We start from the raw sequence: 21,235 nt of genomic DNA on the forward strand, positions 1-21,235 counted from the left end.
CAACCCAAACAAAACGGCCACAAAAAAAGTACCAAACAGAGTTCTTTATTACATATTCAATGTTTAAACAGTGACAAAAATGAATAGGTTTTCATATATGGCTTTGCTGTGCCATCACTTGTGCTTCTTCTTCTTCTGACTCTCTTGAGGTTTGTCACGAATTTCTCCAGACGTCTCAGGCACAGCTGGCTGCCAGTTCAAAGGATTTTTTCTGTACACTGGCCATGGAGGCAGGGTGAGCTGAAGAACAAGACACATTTTTTTTTTTTTGCTAACTTTTAACTTACCATTAAGCAAAGAGTAGTCTTACGACATACCAAACACGATATTGCGAATCCAGCCAACATTATGTAAACTGTCCACCCAAACTGCTGAATACTAAAGCCATATATGAAGCCGATCGCCTGCAGGGAAAGCAGACATGAGGCAGAGCAGAAATGACAATGTTGTGATGGCTGTGAGAGTAAAAGTGCTGCCAGTCTTACTTACCGCCGACACCAGAATGATTCCTTGGAAAATTTGCTCTGCAAGTTTCTGTCCTTTATAGTCCTGCAAATAGTCATCGTAAACATGAATATTCATGTTGCTTAAGGTTGTGTGGTAAATTATATATATGTTGATCTAAGATGAATAACGTATTCTCATTCTGCTTTCTTATTGGTATTAGAAACTTTAGAGCTGTAAAGACCATGCAGGTTTAGGTTTTGCTAGAAATACTAAAAATTAGGTAATTTGAGCTTTTTGAAGTTGCAGAGTCATATAAATGTATAACTTGCAAATGACATTTCAGATATTAAAGTGTAAAATACCAGATCACATTTCAACCGCAAAAAGTAACTGCCTCAACAGAACAGCCAAATATGTGACCCTGGAGCACAAAACCAGTCTTAAGTCGATGGGGTATATTTGTAGCAATAGCCAAAGATACATTGTATGGATCAAAATGATCATTTTTCTTTTATGCCAAAAATCATTAGGATATTAGATCATGTTCCATTAAGATATGTTGTAAATGTCCTACTGTAAATATATCAAAACTTCATTTTTGATTAGTAATATGCATTGCTAAGGACTTCATTTGGACGACTTTAAAGGCAATTTTCTCAGTATTTAGATGTTTTTGCACCCTCAGATTCCAGATTTTCAAATAACTGTATCTCAGCCAAATATGGTCCTATAATAGCAAACAAATACATCAATGGAAAGCTTATTTATTCAGATTTCAGATGATGTATAAATCTCAATTTTGAAAAATTGTCACTTATGACTGGTTCTGTGGTCCAGGGTCACATATATGTTATGGATTACGTCATAAATATCTTTGATAATAAATATTTTATCATACTTGTCACATTCACTTGCGGAGTGCACACTTGGTTCTGATACCAGCACTAACTATTTGATGTAACTGTGTTGGTTATTAGCAAAATTGTACTAAAAGATTTATTTGATATAGTTCAAATGAGCAGGTCCGTCGCTAATGCGTTAGCTGCTAACATATGTCAGTGTGTTGAAGCTGTAAACACCACCGAACTCGCATTATAAACACATGCATGCAGATGAATAATAATTTATCGCAAACATAGGCTTACCATATGTGTCGGAATGGATTTAAACGCTGAAAGCATTTTGAAATGACAAAATAAAGCTGCTCGATAATATTATTGAGAAGAGAGTGATGGTTTCCTGTTTGAAAGTGTGTACGTAGAGATCCGCAGGACCCCTCACACAAACAACCGCTGGGCTCAAATGCGTGCTATCTACGCAGCCCAGTGGAAAATATGGCTTTTGAGTGAATATTAAATATCTCAGTGCAATTGTGGCTTGAATAATAAGATAATACGCACTTAAAGCAGTCTCTGTGCGATTGTAAATTAAAATGAATGTATGTTTTTAACCAGGCAGTAATATGGACGTACGCTTCAGACCATTTATGGGCATGTTCAAATGCGTCATCGGCCACCGAAATGATCCGATCTGTAACTCAAAGGGAACCACTGACTCCTTACTGACTCACTCACATATAAGCGGGAAGAATTCAGGACAGACTCAAGGATGATCTTCTGTATCATTTTACTCTGTGACCCTTTCAGTAGGTTACATCGTTACGCTAGTAGGACAAGCCAATGAATTCATGAATCCGAGTCAATGAATCATGAATTCGAGTCAATGAATCATTCACTTCAATTCACCGAATCATGAACGAAACGAGTCTTTTTGTTCTGTTTTCTTGACTGCGTGGTAAAGGTTTTTACACTGACAAAACAGTTGCACACAATAAAAAATAAAAGTTTGATAAAATAATAACATTGAGAAAGAAACCACTCAGTGAAGCTCCGAGTCATATTCAAAGACTCGTGACTCGTTCTGTGAAGGGGCGGTTCGTTTTGTAGGTCAAGCCAATTAAAAGCTCGTTCAAAGACCTCACTCGAATTCTATTGGCTCTTGCTGCTGTCAGTCTTTGGAAGTAGAAAAGCAGACGAGTCAATGCATGAAAGTTTACACGATTTTCAAAAGATTCAGTCGCTGCTGTTGTGCATCAGTGTAGCATATGTATCAGTGGCTGTTCTCTGCAGGACTGAAGGGTAGCTGGACTTGTTGATGTTGAGTTGGCGTTTTTAGACGAAGAGCGTCCAGACATTATAACGAAGGTTTGTACACCGGCAGGTTTCACACTTTTGTGTTGTTAACAGTTTTGGAGTTGCTTCTTTGCCAAAATGCATTTTGTTTGTGTATGCAGGAATTTTTCCTTTCACAAAATGTTTCTGTTATATTCCACTTAACGTTAGCCCTCGGTTAAATACGCATTTACGGTGTTTTCTATGCTGTTTTACTAATGTTACTGTTTGTTTTGATGTAGAATTTAAACTCAAGTGCTGTTGATGTGCCATGACTGTACGCAGAGGTAAATATATCTTATACCAGTTACACACACACACACACACACGCACTCACTCTCACACACGCACACTCACACTCTCTCACACACTCACACTCGCTCTCACGCTCACACACACTCTCTCTCACACACACACACACACACACACACACTCACTCGCTCACTCAAAAATTAAAGTTAATCGTTTATCCACCCTTCACTTGTTCCAAACCTTAGTTTCTAGAGTGAGAGCCAAACCAGCCATTGACTTCCATAGCATTATATATATATATATATATATATATATATTAGTCCTGTCAAATGATTAATCGCATACAAAATAAGTTTTTGTTTACATAATAAATATACACAGTATACAAACATGTTATGTATATATAATACAAACACATGCATGTGTATATTTAAGAAAAGTGTTGTTTATATATGAAATATATTTATATATAAGAATATGAAATGTGAATATATAAATGTATAAACGCAAATATTTAAAAAAATATATACTGTATGTGTATTTATATATACATAATAAATATACACATACATATATAATGTAAACAAAAACTTTTATTTTGGATGCCATTGTTTGACAGCACTAATATATATATATACACAGGTCCTTTTCAAAAAATTAGCATATTGTGATAAAGTTAATTATTTTCTGTAATGTACTAATTAACATTAGACTTTCATATATTTTAGATTCATTACACACAACTGAAGTAGTTCAAGCCTTTTATTGTTTTAATATTGATGATTTTGGCATACAGCTCATGAAAACCCAAAATTCCTATCTCAAAAAATTAGCATATTTCATCCGACCAATAAAAGAAAAGTGTTTTTAATACAAAAAAAGTCAACCTTCAAATAATTATGTTCAGTTATGCACTCAATACTTGGTCGGGAATCCTTTTGCAGAAATGACTGCTTCAATGCAGCGTGGCATGGAGGCAATCAGCCTGTGGCACTGCTGAGGTGTTATGGAGGCCCAGGATGCTTCGATAGCGGCCTTAAGCTCATCCAGAGTGTTGGGTCTTGCGTCTCTCAACTTTCTCTTCACAATATCCCACAGATTCTCTATGGGGTTCAGGTCAGGAGAGTTGGCAGGCCAATTGAGCACAGTAATACCATGGTCAGTAAACCATTTACCAGTGGTTTTGGCACTGTGAGCAGGTGCCAGGTCGTGCTGAAAAATGAAATCTTCATCTCCATAAAGCTTTTCAGCAGATGGAAGCATGAAGTGCTCCAAAATCTCCTGATAGCTAGCTGCATTGACCCTGCCCTTGATAAAACACAGTGGACCAACACCAGCATCACTGACTGTGGGTACTTGACACTGGACTTCAGGCATTTTGGCATTTCCCTCTCCCCAGTCTTCCTCCAGACTCTGGCACCTTGATTTCCGAATGACATGCAAAATTTGCTTTCATCCGAAAAAAGTGCTTTGGACCACTGAGCAACAGTCCAGTGCTGCTTCTCTGTAGCCCAGGTCAGGCGCTTCTGCCGCTGTTTCTGGTTCAAAAGTGGCTTGACCTGGGGAATGCGGCACCTGTAGCCCATTTCCTGCACACGCCTGTACATGGTGGCTCTGGATGTTTCTACTCCAGACTCAGTCCACTGCTTCCGCAGGTCCCCCAAGGTCTGGAATCGGTCCTTCTCCACAATCTTCCTCAGGGTCCGGTCACCTCTTCTCGTTGTGCTGCGTTTTCTGCCACACTTTTTCCTTCCCACAGACTTCCCACTGAGGTGCCTTGATACAGCACTCTGGGAACAGCCTATTCGTTCAGAAATTTCTTTCTGTGTCTTACCCTCTTGCTTGAGGGTGTCAATGATGGCCTTCTGGACAGCAGTCAGGTCGGCAGTCTTACCCATGATTGCGGTTTTGAGTAATGAACCAGGCTGGGAGTTTTTAAAAGCCTCAGGAATCTTTTGCAGGTGTTTAGAGTTAATTAGTTGATTCAGATGATTAGGTTAATAGCTCGTTTAGAGAACCTTTTCATGATATGCTAATTTTTTGAGATAGGAATTTTGGGTTTTCATGAGCTGTATGCCAAAATCATCAATATTAAAACAATAAAAGGCTTGAACTACTTCAGTTGTGTGTAATGAATCTAAAATATATGAAAGTCTAATGTTTATCAGTACATTACAGAAAATAATGAACTTTATCACAATATGCTAATTTTTTGAGAAGGACCTGTATATATATTGACAGCACTAATATATATGTATGTGTGTATAATATACTTTTTTCTGCCATACCATGGAAGTCAATGGCTGCCGTCAACTGTAGAAACTCATACAGGTTTGGAACATGAAATGATTTTCATTTTTGGGTGAACTATCAATTTAAATATTTGACGTCTTCTTTTTTCCAGTGAATGTGGTTATTCTTGTGCTGCTTGTCATCGCCTTTTTAATTATATTGCATCGAAATCTGCTGAATCTCAATGATTTCCTCAAGCAAGAGAGTTCAGGTATGAATATGCTCATGCTAGTGACGTTTTAAAGTGTTTTAGCACCATGTAAAGTCACACCTGACTGGTTTTCCTTTTGCAGACACAGTGCCTGGGATGGTCCTGCCCTTTGAGGCTGACTTCCTGTTGGATCATAAGGTCATCAGGACAGGAGATGAGATTCCAGTGGTCATCACCGCTCCAGAGGAGAGACTGGGAGCTACTGTCACCGCCATGAACAGCATCTATCGCAACAGCAAAGCCAATGTAGTATTCAATATAGTGACACTAAATGAGTCGGTGGTCCATCTTAGGTACACCTGTTATTGCATTACAGTGGTTTATTAAACAATATTATGCTTCATTACTTATAACATGATTATTTCTCATTCCAGAACATGGTTGAGTAAGACTGACATGAATCACAAAATTATCATATTTGATCCGAAGATCCTCACAGGGAAGATTTCTAATGATCCTCAGAAGGTGGAGGCAGTGAAGCCGGTAATCAATTGCAAGGGCTTCTGTTTATAAGTAGTGTTTGGTGTTGTGAAAATGGAAAATGTGTATCATAACTATGTATGTATCTTATTTTTCCAGTTGAACTTTGCCAGATTCTTCTTGCCGGTTTTCTTGCCGGATGCAGAGAAAGTTATTTACCTGGATGATGACGTAATTGTACAAGGTGAAGTTTTATAGTTTGTATTTTTTACAAACTCCAAAATTCTCATTAATCAGTTATCAATTGGGGCATAACCATGTTTCCTTGCATCAATATTTTTTATATATTTTTTGCTTATGTCTCTTTGTGGAGTCATAAATTAGTAATTATTTAATTAGGCAGTGGTTCAACCTTTTTGTCCTCTAGACAGACCCACATATTCAAAACTGACAGGAATTAGGATTGCTCGTAGATTAAAAGATTTAAAATAATATAGAATTAAAATTACTGAAAGATTTCCAGAAGTTTGGGGCTGGATTTAATCATAAATATCTACATTCTTAAGAAATATCTGAAATAAGAACAAAAAGAAAGAAATATCTAGATTTGTAGTAATTTAATTTTATTTGAAAGCTCTTTTTGTCCTGTTTCAAAACATTTGAAGTGAATTTAAATGTAAAAAGTAAAGTTGAAGTAAATTTAAATCTCCCTTGGAAGTTTGCTGAGGTTTAAAAATACAGCTATACTATATTAAACAGAATAGTTATTTGTGGTGTATCTTTTTAAACCGTACACCATTATCAACGGGAAATATATAAACCTTCTTGTCAAATGACCTTATTACATTTTTAATTCAGCAAGTGGTGTCCAGTTATATTGGTAAATAAAATTGTTATTTGGTATATAAAAAGCTCAAAATTACTGCTGTAATTACTGCCAGTTAATTTGTCACACTAGAAATAAAATGTTAAGTTCATTGTATTGTATTACACGTAGTAGGCCATCTGTATAATTATGTACAGATTTTCTATAATGCGCATAGAAAATCTGCTTGCTGTAGAAGTATGCATACTGTATGCTGCAGAAATAGAATAGTGTGGCAGTGTGCAGTTTCTATTAAAATACAGTAAGTAACAGGAGCATTGATTGCTATCTTTTCTCTGGTTCAGGGGACATTCGGGAACTTTTCGACACCAGTATTAAGTTGGGACATGCGGCAGCTTTCTCAGAGGACTGTGACTCTGCGTCCTCTAAAGGCATCGTCAGAGGAGCTGGAAATCAGGTGTGATTGTACTGTACTGATTTCATCTGACTGTATTCCAGAATTCACACCGTGCATAGAACTTCATCAAAATATTAGAGCTGAGTGGGATGACGAAGATGCATGGAGGAAAATGAAAATGTTTTTTCAGGACTCTTTCATTATCCAAATTAAGCCATATGTTTTTTTTTAATCAGTTTTGATCATTTTATTTTCTATATTGTAATTATATACCGTCACAGCAGTATGAAATTATTCATAAGAATTTGGTCGTACCAAGTTTTCAGAACATGTATTACATACCAATTTTATATATTTACATGGATTTGCATATTTCTTTTACATGCTGCAGAACAGCTATATTGGTTTTCTGGACTTCAAAAAAGAGGCGATCAAGAAGCTTGGAATGAGAGCGAACACTTGCTCGTTCAATCCTGGAGTCTTTGTGGCCAACTTAACCGAGTGGAAGCAGCAGAATATCACCAGCCAGCTTGAGTTCTGGATGGAGCGTAATGCCAAGTTAGTGTTCTGCTGTATTATGTTACTGGAAACTACAACAGTCATTACAAAAATGTTAAAGATAGCTACTGTCAAATCTGTTGGCAGTTCTAACCCTCTTTAGTCAAATTTTAAGTGTCTTTGAGGACTGTTAATGGTTTTGTGGGGTTGTTTTGTTTTAGGGAGGACCTTTACAGTAAGACTTTAGCAGACAGCATCACAACGCCGCCCATGCTCATTGTATTCTACAAGCACCACTCGAACATTGATCCAATGTGGCACGTCCGACACCTCGGTAAGGAAATGATCAAGGCTCTGGTTTATAAATGTAATACGCCTTTGTAAATCTCTTAGCAAACAACATTTTTTATATTTCTAGGGGTGACAGGAGCTGGGAATCGGTATTCGCCTCAATTTGTGAAGGCTGCCAAACTTCTCCATTGGAATGGTCATTATAAACCATGGGGAAGAGCCTCCTCTTTTTCTGACATTTGGGACAATTGGTACATTCCAGATCCCATAGGTAAATTCCACCCAATCCGGAGACCCGCTGAGGAAAAATAAACCCTGGTTTGGGCTATATGAAAAAATAAGGGGGATGGGGGGGGGGGGGGGATTCTTGTGCAGATATTTGACTTTGTTGGGGGATGTTTAAAGGTTGCTGGATGCAAAATATGGGGCCCTCATGAAACCTAAGAGTACCCAAGTAACTGGGACCAACATTGGAACAGAACAACAGTCAAAAGATGAGATTCGACACCAATGCACTACCTCAGCATTCACTGTCTAATTCTAAAGTAATAATAACACTAAACCATTTATGGTACAGCTTTTAAAATCTTAATTTTGTATGTTACATCCATGCAAGTGTCTAGATTTTTTTTAACAAGCGGTATGATTCCAAATACTGTTGTTGGGTGAAATTGTGACCCACTCTTTGTTTTTCATTATAAAGTATTTTAGAGCTTAGGGCTTAAGACAAAAACCTGTGACAATTAACATTTCAGAATTTCTGTATATGACACTACAGGACCACTTTCCCCTTGTGTTGTGTTCAGGGTTACATTTCTATGGATGCATGTTTTTTGTTTGTTTTGTTCTCGCTCACTCTTTTTCCCCACATATCAGCTGTTACTCAGCATTGTCCTCAACCCGAAGGGGAAAATATGCCAATTTGTACATAAAGGAAAAAAGTGTTCCAACCAAGTATTGAATAAAGTGCAGTATAAGTTTTGTATGCAATGTAAGAGTATTAAGTTTTATTTAGTCAACTAAATAATACATTTTATTATGCATTAATACATACAGATCACACATTGTGCATTCCAACTGAGTGCAGTTTCACAATTCGATTCCTCTGTCCATATAAATCTGTACATACTGGTGAAATTTTACACAAAATCTGTGTTGAAGTCATATGCGTCGTCATTGTTGTGCTGCATTGAAGTCAGGTCAATGTTGACAGGGACAAACTTCACTTTTTTAACTGGTTTGGCTACAGAAGATAAAAGGCAAAACAATTTAGATTGTCAGAAGACAGTTACATAAAAAAAACAGGAAGTTCATAAGTAAATCACAAAAAAACACCTTTTCTCTTTTTTGTCGATTCCTGAATCTGTGTCACCACCGTTGAAACTTGGGATTCAACCTCAGGCTGAAAAACAAAGTGTGCCAATCAATATTCAACCTCAGCCATTTACTGAATTCAGAGTACTGAAATAATGTGCTGGGGACAAAACCAGCTCTATGGACCGCAAAACACTGTAGACTTGTCACTCAGTTTGTTAAAAAAACAAATTCGCAATTACATTTACAGATGGCATGAAATGAATTTTTTGTAAATTTTTTATTTTGTAAATCCATGTTATTGTGAATGATTCATCAATGCAAGTTTTTTTTTTGTTTTTTTTTTTTAAGTTTGACCTCGTAATGTTTAATCAAAATGTCATAGATTGTTTTTCTGGTAAAAACATCAGACTTCTCCAATCATTTAATCCACTTAAACAATGAAAGACTTTGCGACAACACATTCCAAACGGTTTGAAATACAGAAACTATTTTTGTATCAGCATAATCTTTATATACAAGTTCTGAATGAGGTTTAAACATACAGTCCCCTCCATAAGTAAAAGCAGGAAAGACAACATTGCTCTGTTGGCTGTGGAGTAAAGACATTTGCAAATATTATTAAAAGATGAATATGAGACAAAACTACAGAATGTCACATTTTATTATTAGCCGTTTCAACACATACACGTTTTACCAAATAAACAGAACAGCACTTTTAGAGTTCATCCCACTCATTGATGTGAGCATAAGTATTGGGACAGTTGAACATAAGGCAGATATAAAAGATTAAAAGCTATTATTTAGTTGCAGATCCCTTATGCACAATCACAGCAGTGAGTCTGTGACCCATAAACATCACCAGACTCTTGGTCTCATCCTTTGAAATACATTCCCCAGCCTTTACTCTCCTCTCCAGCTGGTGAAATTCATGTTCAATCAGATTTAAATCTGGAGATTGACTTGGGCAATCTAAGCCTTTCCATTTCTTTGCTCTTATAAATTCCTTGACTGAACTAGCAGGGTGTTTTGGGTCATTGTCCTGATGCAATATGAAGCACTTCCCAATGAATCTGGTGGCATTTTCTTGAATTATTGGTAGGCAAGATGGTTTTGTACCCTTCCAAATTCATTCTGCTACTGTCATCATACATTAAGTCATCAGTAAAGTTGAGAGGGCCTGTTCCAGAGACAGCCATGCATGCCCATGCCATGACACCACCTCCACCATGCTTTACAGATGAGGCTGTATGCTTGGGATCATTGCAGTTCCCTTTTTTTCTCTACATTTTTGCTTTTCCATCACTTAGATAAAGGTTAATCTTTGTCTCATCGGTCCATAAATACAGTTTCAAAACTCTTCTGGCTCACCTTTGTGCTTTTTTGCCTTTCTATTTTTGGTGCTGGTCAGAGGTTTGCATCTTGCTGTGTAGCATCTGTAATTCTGTGTCAAAGTCTCTGAGGACAGTAGATTGTCAGAGCATCACCCCAGCTTTCGTGGGCATTAGGCAGTCGTGGCTTAATGGATAGAGAGTCAGACTTGTAAGCCGAAGGTCATGGGTTCGAGTCTAAGATCTGGCAGGGATTGTAGGTGGGGGAAGTGAATAACCAACACTCTCTCCACCCTCAATACCACGACTGAGGTGAGACCCTTGAGCAAGGCACCAAACCACCAACTGCTCCCCGGGCTCTGGATGCATGTTCACTACTGTGTGTACACTTGGATGGGTTAAATCCAGAGCACAAATTCCGAGAATGGTTCACCATATTTGGCCACACACCACTTCCCCTTTCCCTTTTTTCCTCCTTTCTGGAAGTTATTGGTGATTTTACAGACATGTCTTTTAGGATTCATTTTCACAGCTTTTATGATTTGTCTGTCATCAACTACTGTTGTTTTCTCAGTCGATCAGGTCGTTGTTGGTTGCTTGGTGGTTTCCAAACTCTTGATTTCTCCATGCCCTTTGTTTTTGCTAGAGCTCTAATTGACTTCCTCTTTTCTTTTAGCATCCAAATTGCTTGCTTTTCTCTCAGAGTCAGCTCCCTCGTCTTCATCCTGGTTTGTGTGTGTTATCATCGAATGCAAGGTTCAGAATACAGAAGTAATGGATATAACTGATACGACACATTCCCTGCTTTTAATATCTGAAGAATTAATGCAACAGGACACAGCTGATCACTTAGAAAGACCTGTGAGGCAACTGCTCCAATACTTATGCTCACATCAGATAGAGGGATGAACTCTAAAAGTGCTGTTCTTTTTATTTGGTAAAACATCTGTGTTGAATCACCCAATAATAAAATGTGACATTCTGTAGTTTTGTCTCATATTCATATTTTAATCATATTTGTAAATGTCTTGACTCCACAGCCAACAGAGCAATTTGTCTTTACTGTTCAAATACTTATGGAGGGCACTGTATATGCCAAATACTTATGTCATTTAGCAGACGCTTTTGTCCAAAGTGACTTACAAATAAGAAAAAGTAACTAAAACTAAAAGTTACAACTCTATAAATACTATATACCCACATATTTAAGAAAATAAAGAAATTAAATAAAATTGACATGCATATAACAACATTTCAATAATAAACATATAAATGAAAAAACTAAAATAAAAGCGATACTTCTATCCCTTGCCGGTCGGTGTCCCTGCCCGGTGGAGTCGCACGGTAGAGTTGATGGTCTTTATTTGAATACAATTCAAAGTTAAAAGGCTTACACAGACATTAGGGGCCAGCTTTACTAACAGCGTGCACCAGCACAAACCATCTTTGTGTGTTAAAATAGTACTGTCAGGATTTACTACAGACACGCCTGAATTAGCGCTGAAAAGGCATGGTTATTTTTACCACTCACCTTATTGAATATGTATTTGTAGGGGTTTCCCTTTCAGACCCAAAATTTATGGGAGGAGAGTGGAGTAGTTTTTTTAAATGAATCACGCAATGCAATTTACTAACGTTTGCGCTCGTCAAATTACTGGCATTTGTGCCATTATTTAACACCCAAAAACTATTTTGGGCTTGAAATGGCTGCAATTACAGTTGCTAGGAGGAGGCACCGCAGAGAACGGAGGGTGTAAACGGAGAGGATTTTCTTCCACACGTATTAATTTATTTTGAATGCCAGAAGAACACATTATCTGAACATATCGTTTGCCATTTTTAATTTGCTTCAGGAAATAAAAGACGACTTGGAACCCTCAACTAGGAGTCACACAATACCAGCTCCATCAAAACTTCTAACAAACCTTAATTTTTTGGCCCTAGTGGACATGGAAATAGCTGAAAATATTGGATATAATTTAGCACATCAAACTAATCTCATGTCAACATATTAAATCTCTTGTGGCTACACTTTTAAAACTGTGTTGAACATTTATCCAAATTGAACGCTTTGGAGTACTGTAAAGGCATTACTCTAAACATGAGTTTTACGTACTGCAACAAGCCAGTCATTTTCTGTAGTAATTAACGGCATGACAGATCTTAAGTTGCACTGAACTTTCAATGTGCATTCTGTGAAACAATGAAGTTGGTCTCACATATGGTTTGTGAATATCAAATCTACTGGAGTTTCTGTCAGAGTGAGATCAGAGTTGGATTAGAAGGTCATCAAAGACTTATGTGAACAACAAACTCATCATTTCTCATTGTCTCTGATGACAGAAGTGTAAAGCATCATTACTGAATGATTCCTAGTCTCTCATAGGAAGTACCTCTTCTGTGTTGATGGTTCCATCCATTTCCTTCTCATTTGCTTCTGTTGGTGCCGTGATTGTTATGGTCTCTTTAGGTAGCTCACTGACATTCAGCACACCAGTGGTGGGGCCCCTTGCGTTAAAACTTATACTGCTTGCTAGGTTGGGGAATCGCACACCTGAGGACAGGTACACACTGTTTAATTTCCACAACATAAAATAACAAAACTGATCTGATTGGTTCAATAAACCGTAACCATTAATGGATCAAATCATTCCAATCTGAGACGTACCCTTCATAACATTCTTGTTGCCCTTCCTCACTACATCCATATCCAAACATGACCTCAGTTCAGTCACGATGGCATCAGTGAGGTATGAGGGGAGGCCCTGGTGCTCCGGAGCTCTACTGTGGTAACTCAGTTTTGGCCTAAAACAACATCACACAAAGCTTAGGAAGACAGAGGCTAAAGAGCAGAAGTTTACCAGTAACTTATTTCAGCATCACATTCTGAAGGTATGATGAACATAATCTGAAACTGACCCTGTCCAGTCGTTGAGGAATGTCATGGCTGCCAGCTCTGTGTTTGGAATGCCTCCTTTCTGCAGGAAGCCTCGTTTCTTGGCAAAGGTGGTCAAGAACTCTAAGGAGTTTCTGTAGTCTGGGACATTATACTGTAACATTATCTGAAACAGACATGAGAGAAGATAGTCTTATTTATATGAGGTTAAACAGAAATTAACCTCCTTAAAAATACAGTAAACTGAATTAAATAAAGTATTTTCATTGTTAAAGTTCTAATACATTCTATGAAATTCCCCTCAGTTTTAGAAACTGCCTGATCAATTACATCACAAACCAGAATACCTGATGTTTTATACTGTGGACATAAGCGATGTTGATGCGTTCAAAATCATTCAATTCTAGCCATTTCCTTTGTAACCAAATCAAGAGAATATGAAATAGAGCTGGGTGATAATGGCAGAAAAAACAATTATATTTTTTTTATATATATATATATATATATATATATAAATAAAAATATACACATACATACACAGTGGTGTGAAAAAGCGTTGGCCGCCTTCCTGATTTTTTTTTTATTGCATGTGTCATCACACTTTAATATTTCAGGTCAAACAAATTTAAATATTAATCAAAGATAACACAAGCAAACACAACATGCAGTTTTTAAATGAAGGGAAAACAAAATGCAAACCCACATGGCCCTGTGTGAAAAAGTGATTGAGATCTATCAGTCTGGAAAAGGTTATAAAGCCATTTCTAAAGCTTTGGGACTCCAGCGAACCACAGTGAGAGCCATTATCCACAAATGGAGAAAACATGGAACAGTGGTGAACCTTCCCAGGAGTGGCCGCCGACCAAAATTACCCCAAGAGCGCAGCGACGACTCATCCAAGAGATCACAAAAGACCCCACAACAACATCTAAAGAACTGCAGGCCTCACATGCCTCAGTTAAGGTCAGTGTTCATGACTCCACCATAAGAAAGAGACTGGGCAAAAATGGCCTGCATGACAGAGTTCCAAGACGAAAACCGCTGTGATAAATGGAACCATGAATTCAGCTGTCTACCAAAAAATCCTGAAGGACAATATCCGGCCATCTGTTTGTGACCTCAAGCTGAAGCGAACTTGGGTTCTGCAGCAGGACAATGATCCAAAACACACCAGCAAATCCACCTCTGAATGGCTGAAGAAAAACAAAATGAAGACTTTGGAGTGGCCTAGTCAAAGTCCTGACCTGAATCCTATTGAGATGCTGTGGCATGACCTTAAAAAGATGGTTCATGCTCGAAAACCCTCCAATGTGGCTGAATTACAACAATTCTGCCAAGATGAGTGGGCCAAAATTCCTCCACAGCGCTGTAACAGACTCATTGCAAGTTATCACAAACGCTTGATAGCAGTTGTTGCTGCTAAGGGTGGCCCAACCAGTTATTAGGTTTAGGGGGCAAGCACTTTTTCATACAGGGCCATGTGGGTTTGGATTTTGTTTTCCCTTCATAATAAAAAACTTCATTCAAAAACTGCATGTTGTGTTTACTTGTGTTATCTTTGATTAATATTTAAATTTGTTTGATCTGAAACATTAAAGTGTGACAAACATGCAAAAAAATAAATAAAAAATAAATCAGGAAGGGGGCCAACACTTTTTCACACCACTGTATGTATGCATGCGTGTGTGTATGTATGTATGTATGCATGCGTGTGTGTGTGTGTATATATATATATATATATATATATATATATATATATATATGTATGCATGTAAATATCGATAATTATCAAGATAATTTTCTAATTTTTATTTCCTTCAAGTTTAAAGGCAGATTTCTTCTGTGAAAGTTATAGAAACGTTTTTAAACTGCTTACACTTTTCCAGTCATTTTGCCTTAATATGTTAATATAAAAATTAATTTCTTAGTTTCATATCTTGAATTTGGTGATCTTTCTTAATGCCTTTTAATAGACTGAATCATGAACACTCTTTAAATGCGCACATGCACTGTTTAACCCACTAGACTTCATCACGTAATATATGCATGCACTCCGTAGGTGTTTTGTTTTTGCAAAATACTCGATGTCAAATTGCACATCGTTAAAACAACAATTACGATATTATCGCAGACAATATATCGCACACCCATAGCATACATTTAGATTAGAGATGCACCGATACGGAGTTTCTCTGCTGATACCGGTAGACGATTATTCAGAATGATATCGGCTGATACCGATAGTTAGGCTATGTGAGAGTTAAAATTTGACGTGGTCACATTTGTGCCAGTGCATGGTCTGCTCTGCTCGACTGCTCCATGCATAAAGCGCGCGCTGCAGAGCCGCCTCACAGTGCAGCAGGAGTAAGATTTCTGATCAAGTGAAGAGAGTGAGAGAGGCGCTTTCAATGCAAGCTCTTTGGGAGCAGAGCCTGGTTTATACTCACCTGAAAAAACTTTATTAGGTTTGGAGCTGAACTCTGCAGGGCTGCGGCTCTCCAGGACCAGGACCTCTCCAGACCACCCCTGCACTATACACTATCCTACACTATACACTTCCATACTGTATAAGTCAGTGGGGTCTATTAACTCTTTGGTTATCCTTATCTTCAAAATAAGTAGAAGAAACTCATACGGGTTTGGAACATCATGGGGATGAGTAAATGACAGAATTTCCATTTTTGGGTGAACTAACAGACTTGAACTTAAACCACAAATCTCCAGTTTAGATGGCATGAGCAGTGGTGTTCCTTACATGCTGCTGATTACACTGTTTCAGCAGAGTCCTGACCGCTTCCAGTGGACTCTCCTCCTTCTCCTCCACCTGCAGGCTCCTGAGGGCCATCACATCTCCTGGGTTACTGGAGGCCGCCACAATCCCTGGACTGTCGATCATCTTCAGCTTCTTAGTAATATGCACTTCCTGCTTACATCTGTATGGGGGAAAGAGTGTTATTGAGGCTATAGCTCAATGCCCTGCGGCAGAAATGCATTGTGGGATATGAAGCTCAGTGTTGGATTGATGGAAGACTTCATGCTTTGGTCAGTCCAATACGGTTCATCATGCTTCAAATTCACATGTGCAAGGACACAAAATAGTCAGGCTTTACCTGGTCATTCCTCTCTCTACACCAACATGACACACTCTGACTTCCTTTAGACTATTGATGATGCTGCTCTTTCCGACATTAGGGAATCCTGCAGTCAAGACAACCGCAGATGGTTCAATATCAAAATTTTTAATAGAAATGCACAAGAGAGTCTAAATTATTTCAGAGTTGGATTATTTCTTTTAGCAATGCTTCATTAGGTTACTGTTGTCCATAAAAATGACAAGAAATCTTACCGACAACACCAACTTTAAGCATGGTCTCAGCATCCTTCTTGTTAGCAAAGTCAGTAAGTGTCTGTAGGAGACTGTCTCTTCCAAAACATGAAGCTGCTCTGCTGTGATCCAGAACTGGATTAATTCCTCTCTGCTTCCTCTGTTGCTGTAAAATAGATCTCATGAGATGAGAACATCTGCCCATCTTTGAAATCCATCTTTTTGTTATTGTTGTTTTTTCCCCCGTACTAAAGCTTATTAAAAATTAAATCTTGGGTCATCAAACTGGCAATAAAAACTGTGGCTCACGATACTGACATAATTGATGTTGCTGCTTACAAAAGGTAATACATTTTTTTTGAAGAGCAAGAATGCCTACAAACCCTTAAACATTGATACCTTTAAGTATATTTTTAGTATAATAATTTTTCAAATTTTTTTGTGCAAATGTATTTTGCTCATATATCCATATTTTTATTATATATATATATATATATATATATATATAAATTGTATATGGGGTCAGTAGTTTGTTTGTCGTCATGAAATTAATACTTTTCTTCAGCAATATGCAAAATCTTCCATATTAAATGCTGAGCAGCACACATTTCCAAATGTTAACATTTTAATGTTTTTTTTAAGCAGCAAATCAGCATATTAGATTAATTTCTGAAGATCATGTGACACTGAAGACTGGAAAACTCAGCTTTGCCATCACAGGAATAAATTAGTTATTTCGACTGTCATAATATTTAACGTCAGCACTGTTTTTAATTATTTCTGTTCAAATAAAAGCAGCATTGGTGAGAATAAGAGATTCCTTTCAAAAACATACAATCTTACCGACCCTAAACTTTTAAATAGTAGTATCTGATCAAGTGTGGATAGATTAAATACCCATCCAACATTTATAATTTGGGAATGAGCTGCATTGTGGAACCACATATACATACCACAGTTCTGTCCTGTATCTGCATTGATGCTTTGAAGAGAAAAGTAGGACACTCAGCTTCAAGATACCGGAGCCATTTCTCTACACTATCTTTAGGAACAAGGTCTAGGGAGTAAAAACAGACTTTAATAAGCATTTTCCATCTTGATAACTGGATGACATGAAGTGTAAGGCAATACAAACTGCTCTCTACCTATTTTGTTCAATATGAACAAGAGATGTTTCTTTCCCTCATGTTTCAGGACGGTCTCCTCCAGCTGAGGACAGCGGTAGCCCAGAGGATCTCTGGCATCCAAAACCTCCACTATCACATCAGATTCCTCAATCACCTGCACAATAATTCAATCCAATGAAAGATTAACCTGGTCAAGCTAGAGATTCATCACAGATTCAGGAGTATATTATTGTCAAGTGCTGGCCACATTATGCGTTTGTCAACTTGCCTTGTTCAGCTCACAGCATTTGAATGTCTTAGCGCTTTTCTGTTTAATTAGTGCAGCCTTTGCTTCTTTAGCTTTTGCCACCTGCAAATGAACAATAAAGTTAGCATTAGGGTAGCTACAGCCAGCGAGTCACTTCTATAGTAACCATTTCTACGCCCATCTTACCTTTTTAGCCTTCTTGGTTGCAGGTCCGTCTCCGGCACTCTCTGTATCCTTCTCTTTTTTCCTCTTTGCAGCTCTTTCTTGCTGTTTTACAATCTTGTTTTGCTCTTTCAGAGTTTCAAGCTTTAAGACCAACACACAATGAACATCAGTTTAATGTGACAGCGAATGTTTCAGTAACATATGGACTTCACAGTGTTTGGTATATATGTAAAATGGAAAAATGCAGTTTGATTTCCAGGGTTTTGCAGTGTCTGTGGTTTTGGTAGGGATCATACCTCCTGTTTTCTCTGCTCAGCTTCTCGAAGCACTTCCTCTTTAAAAGGAGCACTGTTCGGTACACCAATATCTTTCTTTGGTTTTCGGCTTATCCCTTTCTTCTTTGCCTCTTTCCGTACTTTACGGTTGTGCTCCCGAACCTTACAATGGAGAAAAAGAAGCGTGTAATAACAGCCAGAACTAAATAATATTAAGAACATTAATAAATAAATAGTAATATATTTTGATACCCGAGGCATTTGGGACACTTTTCAGAGCACTTTAAAGACACACTACTGTGTGTTATACTGTAATATTGTGAAATCGTTACAATGTTAAATAACTTAATTCCTTTGAAGGCAAAGCTGAATTTATGTCATGTCAGACTTCATTCTAATAATGATAATTTGCTGCTTAAGAAACATTTATCATCATATTTGTGGGAAAAGTGATGCATTTTTTTCAGGGTTCTTTGATGAATATTCAGAACAGAATTTTTGAAATATATATTTTTTTTGTAACAATGTAGAAGTCCTTATTTCCAATTTGATCAATTGAGTGCATCCTTGCTGAAAAATAAATAAAGTTTATTACTGTCCCCAAATTTTGCATGGTTGAGTACATAAGCATAACAGTGTAAGACAGATATGCACAATATAGACTATCAAAACCACATTTGATATGGGTTTATATTATAGATATTTTAATAAACTGATATCATATATGTGACCCTGGACAAAACCAGTCTTAAGTCGCTGGGGTATATTTGTAGCAATAGCCAACAATACATTGTATGGGTCAAAATTATCAATTTTTCTTTTATGCCAAAAATCATTCGGATATTAATAATATAATATAATAAAGATCATGTTCCATTAAGATATTTAGTAAATTTCTCACCATAAATATATCAAAACTTAATGTTTGATTAGTAATATGCATTGCTAAGGACTTCATTTGGACAATTTTAAAGGCGATTTCTCAATATTTTGATTTTTTTTTGCACCCCCAGATTCCAGATTTTTAAATAGTTGCATCTCGGCCAAATGTGACCCAGGACCACAAAACCAGTCTTGAGTGTCAATTTTTCAAAATTGAGATTTATACATCATCTGAAGCTTTCCATTGATGTATGGTTTTCTGATGTATCGGACAACATTTGGCTGAGATACAACTATTTGAAAATCTGGAATCTGAGGGTGCAAAAAAAATCTAAATATTGAGAAAACCTCCTTTAAAGTTGTTCAAATGAAGTTCTTAGCAATGCATATTACTAATCAAAAATTAAGTTATGTAAGAATTTTACAAAATATCTTCATGGAACATGATCTTTACTTAATATCCTAATGATTTTTGGCATAAAAGAAAAATCTATAATTTTGAGCATTACAATATATTTTTGGCTATTGCTACAAATTATACCCCAGCGACTTAAGACTGCTTTTGTGGTTCAGGGTCACAAATATTGTCCGATCCTAACAAACCATACATCAACGGAAAGCTTATTTATTCAGCTTTCAGATTATGCATAAATCTCAATTTCGAAAAATTGACACAAGACTGGTTTTATGGTCCAGGGTCACATTTATAATTGTGCATTGTTATTTCCAAGTCCTATTTGTACAGTTAAATGACTTAATGCAGTGCATTATAGTACAATACAGTTACAGTAATAACTTACTAACACTACTAAGTTAAATGTAATATGTTGAATCTCTAATGATTTTATGAATACAGTACATCATAAAGCTGTAATGCATTTTGTAGAATTTGAAATAATGGATTTTCATATTTTAAGCAAGACAGTACTACATTTTAATACTGAAATAATGTTGCCAATAACACCTTTAATATCATCCATCATTTTAATATTGGCATATCCCAATAACAGACAAACAAACCTGTAACTTGCATTAGTTTTACTACATATAAGTAACTTACAAAACAGTAACACACTGAAAGTGGAACATGGAGAGACTAATCATACAGTTTTTAGTTTTATGAAAAGGAACATTAATTCATAAAATAAACATTAATTAACACATAATGACATTGGAACTTGGATACACAATAACGTTACATATAAGCATTAGGCATTTACTAAACCTCCTCTGTACACCATAGTACTATTTTATTAGTGATATTAAGCTCTAATTTGCTGACAACAACTAGGTCGGAACCAAAGCCTCCATTCACTTCCATATTGCGCATAAACAGTTAAAACCTCTTACCTTCTTTTGTATTTTGAAGCGTTTGGCGCATGTTAGACGCTTGCTCGCCTTCTTCAACTCTACAAAACAGACACGTGGGTTTTCTCAGTGTGTTTGACTACTTTATTACGTCCTTATAACGAGCAACTGGTAAATATAACGATTTCCGTTGTGTGTGTATAGTTAGATCGTGTAAATAACGAGATTTGTTCGAGATTATATACTCACTTGGTCTCTTCATGTCTGTCGTTGCTCTAGCACGCGCTCCTCTCGCACACAGCGCAGCACGTGTCTCTATTCCTCACTTCCGCTTCCGCTTTAATTCGCGGCGTAAAGGGTTAAATTTTTTCATCTCGGTTTTATTTAATAAATCGATCAGCGTTCGTGTTGAATGTGTCAGTCCTCAGACAGCTCTCAGAGACAGCTGATCAGACACGGACGGTAAGGCCTGCAGCTGGCGCGCGTTGTGTATTGTCTGCTGCTCATGCTATAATAGCCCGCGAGCATCATCATGCAGAGTGTTGCATGCGTGTGTGTGT

General features: G+C 37.2%; 4 protein-coding genes across 8 annotated transcripts in view; 2 read left to right on the plus strand and 2 right to left on the minus strand.

The window, feature by feature from the left end:
- Positions 1-25: 25 nt before the first annotated feature.
- Positions 26-1,722, minus strand: spcs1 (signal peptidase complex subunit 1). The gene is made up of 4 exons (XM_079396541.1): positions 1,593-1,722; positions 490-549; positions 318-404; positions 26-240 (listed from the first exon to the last, which is right to left on the minus strand). Exons 1-4 carry the CDS (start codon positions 1,626-1,628, stop codon positions 115-117), a joined length of 309 nt encoding a protein of 102 aa, XP_079252667.1. The 5' UTR covers positions 1,629-1,722; the 3' UTR covers positions 26-114.
- A 781-nt stretch (positions 1,723-2,503) lies between these two features.
- LOC306856539 (glycosyltransferase 8 domain-containing protein 1-like) lies at positions 2,504-8,797 on the plus strand. The gene is made up of 10 exons (XM_079395887.1): positions 2,504-2,651; positions 2,861-2,905; positions 5,275-5,373; positions 5,456-5,666; positions 5,748-5,856; positions 5,953-6,037; positions 6,964-7,076; positions 7,408-7,574; positions 7,736-7,848; positions 7,933-8,797. Exons 2-10 carry the CDS (start codon positions 2,890-2,892, stop codon positions 8,115-8,117), a joined length of 1,098 nt encoding a protein of 365 aa, XP_079252013.1. The 5' UTR covers positions 2,504-2,651; positions 2,861-2,889; the 3' UTR covers positions 8,118-8,797.
- On the minus strand, positions 8,789-21,213 carry LOC306856538 (guanine nucleotide-binding protein-like 3). 2 transcript variants are annotated; one of them, XM_079395886.1, is made up of 15 exons: positions 20,925-21,213; positions 20,718-20,776; positions 18,507-18,647; positions 18,232-18,351; positions 18,067-18,147; positions 17,817-17,952; positions 17,625-17,728; positions 16,693-16,837; positions 16,457-16,544; positions 16,102-16,279; positions 13,370-13,512; positions 13,119-13,255; positions 12,844-13,004; positions 9,141-9,207; positions 8,789-9,048 (listed from the first exon to the last, which is right to left on the minus strand). In XM_079395886.1, exons 1-15 carry the CDS (start codon positions 20,935-20,937, stop codon positions 8,945-8,947), a joined length of 1,677 nt encoding a protein of 558 aa, XP_079252012.1. In that variant the 5' UTR covers positions 20,938-21,213; the 3' UTR covers positions 8,789-8,944. The 2 variants fall into 2 exon arrangements, 1 of the variants encoding a protein (XP_079252012.1); XR_013783029.1 differs by lacking the exons at positions 8,789-9,048; positions 9,141-9,207 and adding an exon at positions 9,407-9,704 and having other exon boundaries at positions 11,514-13,004; positions 20,925-20,993.
- The window catches only part of LOC306856537 (protein polybromo-1-like), a 28,559-nt gene continuing 28,323 nt past the window's right edge, over positions 21,000-21,235 (plus strand). For 3 of the 4 annotated variants that reach the window (XM_079395882.1, XM_079395884.1, XM_079395885.1), the window contains exon 1: positions 21,000-21,137. In XM_079395882.1, the coding sequence (XP_079252008.1) occupies positions 21,088-21,137 (50 nt within the window). In that variant the 5' untranslated portion in view covers positions 21,000-21,087. The remainder of the gene's footprint in view (positions 21,138-21,235) is intronic. The other variant, XM_079395883.1, reaches the window with a different exon arrangement.

The sequence above is a fragment of the Barbus barbus genome (assembly GCF_936440315.1).
Source record: "Barbus barbus genome assembly, chromosome: 37".
Classification (NCBI taxonomy): Eukaryota; Metazoa; Chordata; class Actinopteri; order Cypriniformes; family Cyprinidae; genus Barbus; species Barbus barbus.